At 40.2% G+C, this 9,908-nt stretch overlaps 1 protein-coding gene across 3 annotated transcripts; it reads right to left on the bottom strand.

The window, feature by feature from the left end:
* Nucleotides 1-2,322: 2,322 nt before the first annotated feature.
* On the bottom strand, nt 2,323-9,074 carry LOC149923127 (galactosylceramide sulfotransferase-like). Of its 3 annotated transcripts, XM_090162617.1 has the most exons (6): nt 8,926-9,074; nt 8,606-8,703; nt 5,571-5,656; nt 5,134-5,267; nt 4,306-4,557; nt 2,323-3,645 (listed from the first exon to the last, which is right to left on the bottom strand). In XM_090162617.1, the coding sequence occupies exons 3-6, from the start codon at nt 5,613-5,615 to the stop codon at nt 2,802-2,804; spliced, it is 1,275 nt and encodes a 424-aa protein (XP_090018743.1). In that variant the 5' UTR covers nt 5,616-5,656; nt 8,606-8,703; nt 8,926-9,074; the 3' UTR covers nt 2,323-2,801. The 3 variants fall into 3 exon arrangements, with proteins under 3 accessions (XP_090018743.1, XP_090018744.1, XP_090018742.1); XM_090162618.1 differs by lacking the exons at nt 8,606-8,703; nt 8,926-9,074 and adding an exon at nt 7,683-7,757; XM_090162616.1 differs by lacking the exons at nt 8,606-8,703; nt 8,926-9,074 and having other exon boundaries at nt 5,571-6,005.
* Nucleotides 9,075-9,908: the final 834 nt, after the last annotated feature.

Below are 9,908 nucleotides of genomic sequence, written 5' to 3' on the forward strand. Positions count from 1 at the left end.
AATGTAAAACTGTTCCAATTTTCTTTGCTATACGCAGTTTAAATAAACTTAGCTTACGGCGAAATTATTAAAACTTAGCTTATTTTAATAATTAATATTATTATTCTCTAAAATCCCCTTCAAACCAATTATAAAGATAAAATTAAAGCTATTAAGTAGACCTGGAATTTAAATTAAATATCCTAGTTAAGATCATCTCCAGCCAATCAGAAACTTGGTTTCATTTTCACGTCATCTTCTTAGATGACGTGAAAATGAAACCAAGTTTCTGATTAGCAAAAGGAACGTTAAGGAGCTTTTCGAGTAAGTCTGTCCGGGTGAGAGAAAGTGAAGTTAAGAGAATCCCCCTTGAATCAACCGAACCATCCAAGTTTCATCTGGTAACGTCCAATCCGAAGTCGTTTGAGATACTCAGATCTTTAAGACACCGAAGTGACCGAATCCCTCCGAAGAAAACAATCCCTTGAAGTCAACCGTAACGTACAAACATTTCCTTAACCTCCTTCTCCTGGGTCGAAATAACTAACCGTTCTCTAGAAATCATGTTAAGAGACAGAAACCCGAGGGGTCCGTCACTTAATGTGTACAATATTCGGAATCAAGGAGTCTTAGAGTTGATTCTTGTTGATTCCAAAGATTCGTGATTCCAACTGTATTCCGTGATTCCATCAAGATTCCGTGAATCCACGTTGATTCCGCGATTCTACTCGGATTCTATGATTTCACACTGATTCGGTATGAATACATGATTTCACACTGATTCGGTATGATTCCATGATTTCACACTGATTCGGTATGATTCCATGATTTGGGTATGTTTCCACGATTTGGGTATGATTCCACGATTTGGGTATGATTCTACGATATAGGTATGATTCTACGATTTGGGTATGATTCCACGATTTGGGTATGATTCGATGATTTGGGTATGATTCCACGATTTGGGTATGATTCCACGATTTGGGTATGATTCCATGATTTGGGTATGATTCCATGATTCGGTATGATTCCATGATTTGTGTATGATTCCAGATTTCAGGTATAATTCCAGCATGATTCGGTATGATTCCAGCATGATTCTATGATTTGGGTATGATTCCATGATTTGTGTATGATTCCAGATTTCAGGTATAATTCCAGCATGATTCGGTATGATTCCAGATTTCAGGTATAATTCCAGCATGATTCGGTATGATTCCAGCATGATTCGGTATGATTCCAGCATGATTCTATGATTTGGTTATGATTCCATGATTTGGGTATGATTCCATGATTTGGGTATGATTCCATGATTTGGGTACGATTCCATGATTCGGTATGATTCCATGATTTGGGTATGATTCCATGATTTGGGTATGATTCCATGATTTGTGTATGATTCCAGATTTCAGGTATAATTCCAGCATGATTCGGTATGATTCCAGCATGATTCTATGATTTGGGTATGATTCCAGGTATGATTCCAAAATTCGGGGATGATTCGAAGTTGATTCCCTTATAATTCCATGATTCGAACACGATTTTTTGATTCTGAAAAATTTATGATTCCCACCTAGATTCCTGCGATTCGGAATCAAGGAATCAGGGCCTGTACATGATTCCTTGAAGTGACAGACCCCACGCAGAAACCTCTAACTCCCCCTATATTTTCGGAAGTTGAAGCGTCGCGAAAATATCCGAACCCCTAGTAAAGAAAATGGTTTGTTTAACCTCCACCAAATGGTAGCCAATCCTGATTTGTCTGAGTGTTAATGTATATTATTTTGTGTATGTCAATGAAGAGATTTATATAAAAATTAAATTTCCGTTGAGAATACGATTCATTTTCATAATAAATATATGATAAATATATCAAGCGCCGATCCCCAAGCGGTAATAGTTGAGTACGAAAATTCTAAACATTGTTAAGAAAATTTTAAATGTTAGTACGAAGCACTGAAAAGTTGGTACGAAAACTGGAAACGTTAAATGTTACCATATGTAACATAATTACTCATAAGTGTGCCTCTGTTTAACATCTCTGTATTAAAAATTTTAATGAGACCTTGTTTCACAGCCACCAAAGGAAATACGGACTAACGTCGCATAAAACTGGTTTTAACTTCCTTCCTTTTTAGAACTAGTTTTGATGACGATAAAACCGTCATCGACTGGGAAGTGACGTCAATTACGTCATATCCTTGCAACAAGGTCTCATTTAGAAAAATTTCCTTCTGGCACACTTATGAGTAATTATGTTACATATGATGTTACTAACCTTTAAATGTTAGTGTGGAAAGTTAAAATGGTAGAATATTAATAGTTACAAAGATACAATACAAGAAAACAGTAAACTTTTGTATTTAATTGAAACGAATTTTAAAGAATATTGCAAAATACAAAAACAGATAAAGGGAAGGGAAACAGAGTGATGTAACGAAGAAGATTGTCTTTCGTACATAGTCTTATACTCTTTTTCATTTTCCACTAATCTACAGCTATGATTTGTACGAAACTTGCGATATTTCAAACGAAATTTGTGGCGTAATCGTGCTACGGATGGCTAACCTACAACTTTGTTCTCGGTTGAACCGAAAATAGGACATCGATTACCGAAATATCTCTTCACTTCGGTTAATTAAGTGATTTTACCATGGAAGGTCGCCGCGGTCGAAGGGTGTGATGAACGAAACTGAGAAAGTCCATCACCCTGATTGGCTGATATGTGTCGCGTATATTGACGCATTCATCCCAAAATGTATCGAGTTAATAAAGTGGATTAATAATTAGACGTATCTACCTGATATAATATCCCTTTGGTTTCAACTACGAAACTTTTCGATTTCGAGTAGGCACGGTGATTCTGGATTGGTATTGGACGAGACGAGTTTTCGTTGTCGTTCTCGAAGCTTTTCGGTGTAAGGCAATTCGGCAGTGGCTAACTTGTAACAGATATCGGCTAGCCCGACACCCTTCTTAAGAACGAAAGAGTAGACGTTATCGCTGTAGGCGCGCGCTCGGTCCGAGACGGGCGTCTCGCCACTCACCTCCAGCCTCTGGACGCAATGCTCGTACCAGACTTTATTCCAAAGCCGTAAATTATCTACTTCCGCCTTCATTTTGGCGCGACCAAACTCTCGAATCGAACGTTTCAATTTGTCCCGGAAGTATTCGTAGAGAACCCCGTCGGCGGAGTTGTACTCGGCCAGCTTCTCGCTGACTTCGGAGGACAGTCGGACCACCGTCGACCGTTGCCGTTGGTTCTGCGAGAAGTAAACCATGTCCTCGGTGCTCCAACAAAGTTTGTTCTTGAGGAGGACCAACGACTCGTCGAAGAATTCCGATATCATGACTAAATGGAAGGTCTTTTCGATCTCCGGGATGATTTCGAGGCGAAGACGGGTCGCGTTTGACCAGTTGGACTCGTCGTAGCCCAGATCGAACAGCATCTGATTCGGACCAATGCGGCGGACGAAGCGATTGGAGCGCAGAGTGTCCCTGGACGAAGGGTTGGGCTCTAAGGCGAATTCCTCCAGCGTTTTCCCCACGTACTTGTCCATTTCGTAGTAGCCGAATAAGGACTCGAAGAGGTTAACGGGGTTCCGGAGAATGGTGAAGAAGACAGAGTCCATCGGCAAGACGGAACGGACCTCGTCGCGGTCAAACCTTTTACCGGGTATAATGAGCGAATAGGGTTCATTTTTGATTAAGAACCAGATTGACCCACGTACATATACAGGGCGTTTCGAAAGGTTATGCAAAAATTTGAAGGAGTGGTAGGGGGTGAGTTGAGAAGTATGCCTGTCTTTTCCCCATTTTCCTACGATGAGTTAAAAGAGCGCCAGAGAGCTTCAAAGTGTGGCCTACTAGTCCCTGGAAGTAGGCAGCAGCAAGCGCAAAACCAAGCAGCAGGTAAATGCGAACATTAAGGTTTCTCAAAAATTTCAAACTGCAACTTTGGAGTTCACTTCGGAAGAACTGGTGGATTATCATTTCGTGTATGGACTAGCGGATGGCAATATTTTGGCTGCTCAACGTCTCTACCAGGAAAGATACCCGAACCGGCGCATCTCCGTCTCTCGGATTTTTACCAATGTCCATCGTCGATTACGTGAGACAGGCACATAATGGGTACGTTACTTTATTTTTTACTTGAACTTCTCTGCGACTGGTTCTGGTTGCAGCCTACTTCCAGGGGCTAGTAGGCCACACTTTGTAGCTCTCTGGCGGTCTTTTAACTCATCGTAGGAAAATGCGAAAAAACCGGCATACTTCTCTAAAATTTTTGCATAACCTTTGGAAAAACCCTGTAGAAGAGAAACGCACCTCGTATGATGGCAGAAGATATTGAAGCCGATGGTCGGGGTCATTTCGGCGGACAAGAGGGAGATGGAGAAGGGCTGAGGATGTCCGATGTAATTTTTCCGCTGCGGAAGCAAGAAAGAGAGGTTGCGAGTATCACCGAATCGCATCAAAATGTTCTGGACGGTAGAACTGGCGCATTTGTGAGTCTTCAAGAAGAAAACGTTCGTCGCAGGAGGACAATAACCCTCCGTCGAAGAAGGAGGAACTTGATACCTGGCAGAAACAAATAAGAGAAAGTAACAATAAATACAACGGAGAAAAAAAGCAACATACGGCTATTATTCGAAGGACATTTCGAAACGCAAAATACTGATAGTTGAAATAGCAAAGTTTTATAGAAGAGGACCTGGGGGAATTTTATAATAACCTACAGAAAAGATATTCGCATTGGTGGAGCCCTTTTTTGAGCATACTGGGTATTTCTTTTACGGTTCTATTCGCGTATACAGACGTTTCTTATCTCATTTTGTTTTTGAAAGACACGGAGTTTCTGGATGTTCGATTGTTAGTGGCGAAATTCTACGAAGGAATCGATCCCAATCGCGGTTCATAGACGGAATTTCGCGTCGAAGGTACTCGCGTTGGTACAAGTATACTCCAAATAGGAAAGCGTTGTGGTTGTAGATACACCCCGGGAAAGCGAATATTTAAAAAGAGTAGCGAAGAAAGAAATATCGGAAAAATTGGAATGGATAAAAAGGAAAATATTAGGGAAAATTGGACAGTTTCATTTGGGGAAAAACCTACAAAACCACGATTCGAGGTGTCATAACAACTTAAGAAACTTACCTACATCTGCTGGAGAATACGCGCGTAACTACGGTCAGTTGCTGTTGGACAACGGTCATTCGAAGGAAACTAAGGCATGTCAGGAGCAGCAAGAGGACCACCAAAGAGACGTTCCATCTCCGCGACAAGGAAACCTTCGAGAACCAGGAAAAGTAGTTCAAATTTAAAGCCATATATCTAGTACCCTCGAAAAACAGCTTGTCATAACGCTATCTCTAACAGCAATCTACTTAAGTACCCGCTTAAAACTAAAGGACACGATGTAAATCCCGCATAAGGGCGCCAAACGTCTCCCGACTGTCTGAAAAACGGTTAATTATTTAATTGTAGATAAACAGTCCGCTGGTTATAAATTGTTTCTAACAACTCTCTAAATATCAAGTTAGGATGGAGCTAATTTTTTTTAAACAAATCTAATTAAAAATATTTGAATTTACCACAAAAACTTTCCATATCCGATTTCGTCCATTGTTTTGAGACATGGTCACGTCATTTCCACACTAGGGTTGTTTTCGTACCTGACCTGGAACCCGAGACGTTAATTATTAGAACGGTTCAACACACCCTCGCGGAGTGAGAGTCAAGTGTGTTATTCAAACTAGACTATAGCTACGTTCAATTTGATAAATTATTCTTCATTCTAAAAAGAAACAAAACGAAAATGGCCGAGTCCATCAAACGATTCGTTCCGACTTTGAAGCCGCGTTGCTGTTCCTTTCAGATTGGGTGCTAGCCAAGATTAATGGTAATGCGAGTCAAAGCTTAAACAGACGAGGGTAATCCCGAAGAAAATAGCCAGGGGGAGGTGTCGAGGGCTTAATAAGGAAGTTTCAAGTGTTGGAAATTACGAGGGGGGCACGGTGACGAAATTTTGAAATTTGAGACGACGCACGCGGCTCGCTGTTTTAAAAAACACGATCGGTACACCGCTTTGTCTCTGAAACGGAAGTTTAGTCTTTTAGCCATCAAGGACCATTAGTTAGGTTGTAAGCTACACTAAACCAATTAGGAAACTTGTTGTTGTCGAAGGTAACGTCAATCGAAGTGGTAAAGGTCCCCGGGGTAAAGGTACGCTTCTCGATGGTAGAATCAATAACGAATATAAAAAGGGTTGAGTTTTTCGGAAGCGAAGAAACCTATAGCATTGTTACCTCGCCGGTATCAGTTTTATGGCTTTTCTTCTATTTCGACTACATACCGGGCCAAGGCCTTTAGATAAGATATTATTTTAGAGAATATCTTACGTCTAGAATAGCTAGCGAATAAAGTAGGTACCATTGGATTCGCGTTAAATGGCTGCCTGCTAGAAAGAAAATTCTCCAAAGAGATGCTATTTATGAGAGCGAGGACGAGGGAAATTGAGTCCAATGACGGGCCGCATAGATCTTTGGGTGTGGTCACCAACCGAGAATTTGCTCCTTCTAAAAGAACGAAATTCTATGTCGTAATTCTGCCAATTAGATATCCAGGGAATTGCCAACAATGGAACGGGCCAGGGGTAACTACCCGGAAAATAATTGATCGTCACGCGCGGTAAATTAAACTATAGACGTTGAGAAGACATTGACCACTATTTAAAAAAAAATCTCTAGAATCTCTAAGAATTCTTTGAGCTTTATGGAGACCGTTAAACTAAAAAAAAATGAATAAAATTAAAATTACAGGAATGGTAATTTATGGTAAAATATTTGAATAAAAATGCTATACCACTAAAGTATCAGTCCCGTTATTGATCTTAATAAGAAAATTATAAAATCTATAGAATCCTTTGGCTTTATAAATACTTTATTAAACTAAATAATAAAAAGGTTTTTTTTAACATAAAAAAACAATAAAAACTTGAGCATCCTTTTTACCAGTCGAGTAATTTTAATTTCACATGTATTGTCTTTATGGTAAAAGATTTTAATTTATCTGAACTGAAAAATATTTTAAGATCATTTTGTTTAACTGGTTATTCTTTATATTAATCGATTTAATAGATAACCTTAGATTTAAGATTGAAAACTGTCATCTTCCAAATATTAGTTTTACAGATGACTTAATTCCTTTGGGAAAATATTTCCATCCAATATAAGATCTAGTCTACAATTTCGGCACTTCAAATATTTACACCCAAGCACCGACTTCTTCGACGAAATTTCACGTCGGTTATAATAAAGATGTCTCTCGTATATACGCTTGACGAACTCCACCCATTCTACAGAGGAAAGGTAACTGCGGAGTACATGATAAAATTTATATCTCCATATTTAGGACGGATACGCGTACACTATTTAAAAGATGTTCTATCGCTTGAATGTTTCGGCTAAAAAGGTTCGAGATGGGAGAGGACGGAAGGCAAAGTAATCGACGTCCAAGTCACGGAAGAATATCATTAATCTGTGTACTCTCTCCCTTCTCCGGTTACGAGCTAGCCGAGGTACCAATATAGGTGGGTGCTTGTTTACCGTCCTTATTATAAACTCTTCTGGACAAACAGAGAGGCGCTTCTCCCAATTGTCTCCAGAAAGACGTTTAGCAAATTGAATAAAATACGCCACTCCTACCTGCTTTCGGGGATCAGTTAATACGCTTTAGGGTACGTTTTCGTAGACTCCGACGCCGCGAAATTTTGACCGGCGGCGGTGACCCGATGATTTTCCATCTGCGGCGGCGGCGCGATCGCTTTTTTGTGGGCGGCGGCGTTGAATCAAAATTTGACGCCTCGGCAGCGATCAGCTACGCCGACTTTTTTGACGGTGTCGGCATTGAGCCAAAATTTAACAACGGCGTTTATGTGAAATTTCGTTTTCATTGTAGGAAGTATTAGCAATCCCTTTTCTAGGAGTTTCAGACACTTAGAAAATAAACTGTCTGTTATATGCGCTAGCAAAGTAATAATTGAAATGGGATAAACTAAGAACTACATTTTTGTTAAAGCTGCAACAGGGGCGTAGACAAGGGGGGGGGGGGTTGAAATCCAGATACCCCTTAGTATCGAAAATTTAGTACAGTCTAAATTTTCACCCCCTACTCGACCCCCATCTTAACATTCACATACTTCGACCCCACCTCCCCTGGGAAAATTTCTGGCTTAGCCACTGAGCTGCAAAGAGACTGATATCAACGGAAAATCTGGTAGCCCTTTTAAAAAATATTATTAACCCATCGGTGGCGCGCCGTTCAAAATCGTGCGGCGGCGGGGCCTGCGTTATCGGAGGGCTTTATATTCGTATCCCTTGACACTATATAGCCGCGTTCACACTAGACACTTTGGAAACGTTTTAAAACTGTTTAGAAAGATCAAATTAAATATTTTCGGTGTCAACTGTATTAATAGGCATCCGATAAATACATTCGACACCAAAATTTTACAGTTCCATCTTTCGAAACCGTTTCAAAACGTTTCCAAAGTGTCTAGTGTGAACGCGGCTTATGATTAGTCCATGGTTCAATTATAAGGTGATTAGAAAAACTCGTCCTTGCTTACTTTATTTCAAATATTTAGAAAAGACACTCATTCCAATCGTCGCGTGATTTGAGTACGTTTTGTAGGCTGTCCTTGTGAGAAGTCATCGGCATTGTGAACTGAAAATAAATTTTTGGAAACTATTAAAAGAAACTGCTGCCAAAAGGAAAAACGAACTATTAATTAAATTTTATTGTTGTTTTGATTCGAAATGGGTAATTACGTAGCTCTTTATTTAATTACTATGGAATTTATTACGTTTATGTCAAATTATCATTGTCTAAAACGGTCTTTTACAGATACGTATAGAAATCGCGGCTGTCAATAAGATAAAATCTCACCTGGTGAAACCACGGAAGAGAAGAAATATTAGCAGAGCCACCCGAGAGAGAGATAGAGGCAGAGATAACTAGGCAGCCACGGAAAAGAATAAAAGTGTGGATAGAGTCAATCGCATCTCCCGCTGGTCAATCGTCGTTGGGCTCTGAAATGGAAGGTGTGCCAGAGACGAGTCCACGCAGTCGGAGGCGGTCGCCACCAATACTACCACCAGCACCGGGCGAAGACCCACGCGTGGCTTACATATTTCTTCTTTTTATTGTCTCCCCGTGCAGGTAAGTTTAATCACGTGGTCTCGCCCCCAGGAAATCGATAGAATGGGGGAGACCACGCTGCTAGGAAAACGAGCGGCGATTTCGGGCTCATCGACTCTCTGACCAGGTTGAGGCGGTCGAGAGCGGGTGGCCACGGAGAAATACCCACAAATTTACAGCCACGAGAGAGAGAGAGCTCTCAAAGTGGAGCTGTTTATTACGGGAACCAAAACGAAATTTACCAGACGAAACTAATTTATTCAACCACTTCCACCAAAATATTACGTTCCTTATTCCATCTGACCCACCAAACGGGAAGTAAACGAAAACATCTAAAAATAATAGTAACCAACGTATAATCTGAAAAACGTGGTTCAATATTATAAAGTTAAATTTATTTTGGGAGGACACGTTTGACGCATTACCCTGTCCACGATACGAAGACGGGGGAAGAAAGATATTACAAAAATGACATATTAATGGATTTGCCAATATACCGTAATCGAAACATATTCAGTTATTTTTATATACGCGGGATTCTTTTGTCAAAAAATGCTGGTGATATCTCGGTTTACCGGTAAAAAAAATGCTACAATGACTCATTATTCGTATTTGCGCCAACACATTTGAAAAGTAAAGGGTGATATTTCAAGTAGGAAATGTATTTAGATGCAGTATTTGACTATACTTTCAAGATAAATCGCGCGGCAAACATCGAGATACTTTCAACT

Source organism: Leiobunum rupestre, chromosome 11 (genome assembly GCF_980474605.1).
Source record: "Leiobunum rupestre chromosome 11, qqLeiRupe1.1.hap1, whole genome shotgun sequence".
NCBI lineage: Eukaryota > Metazoa > Arthropoda > Arachnida > Opiliones > Sclerosomatidae > Leiobunum > Leiobunum rupestre.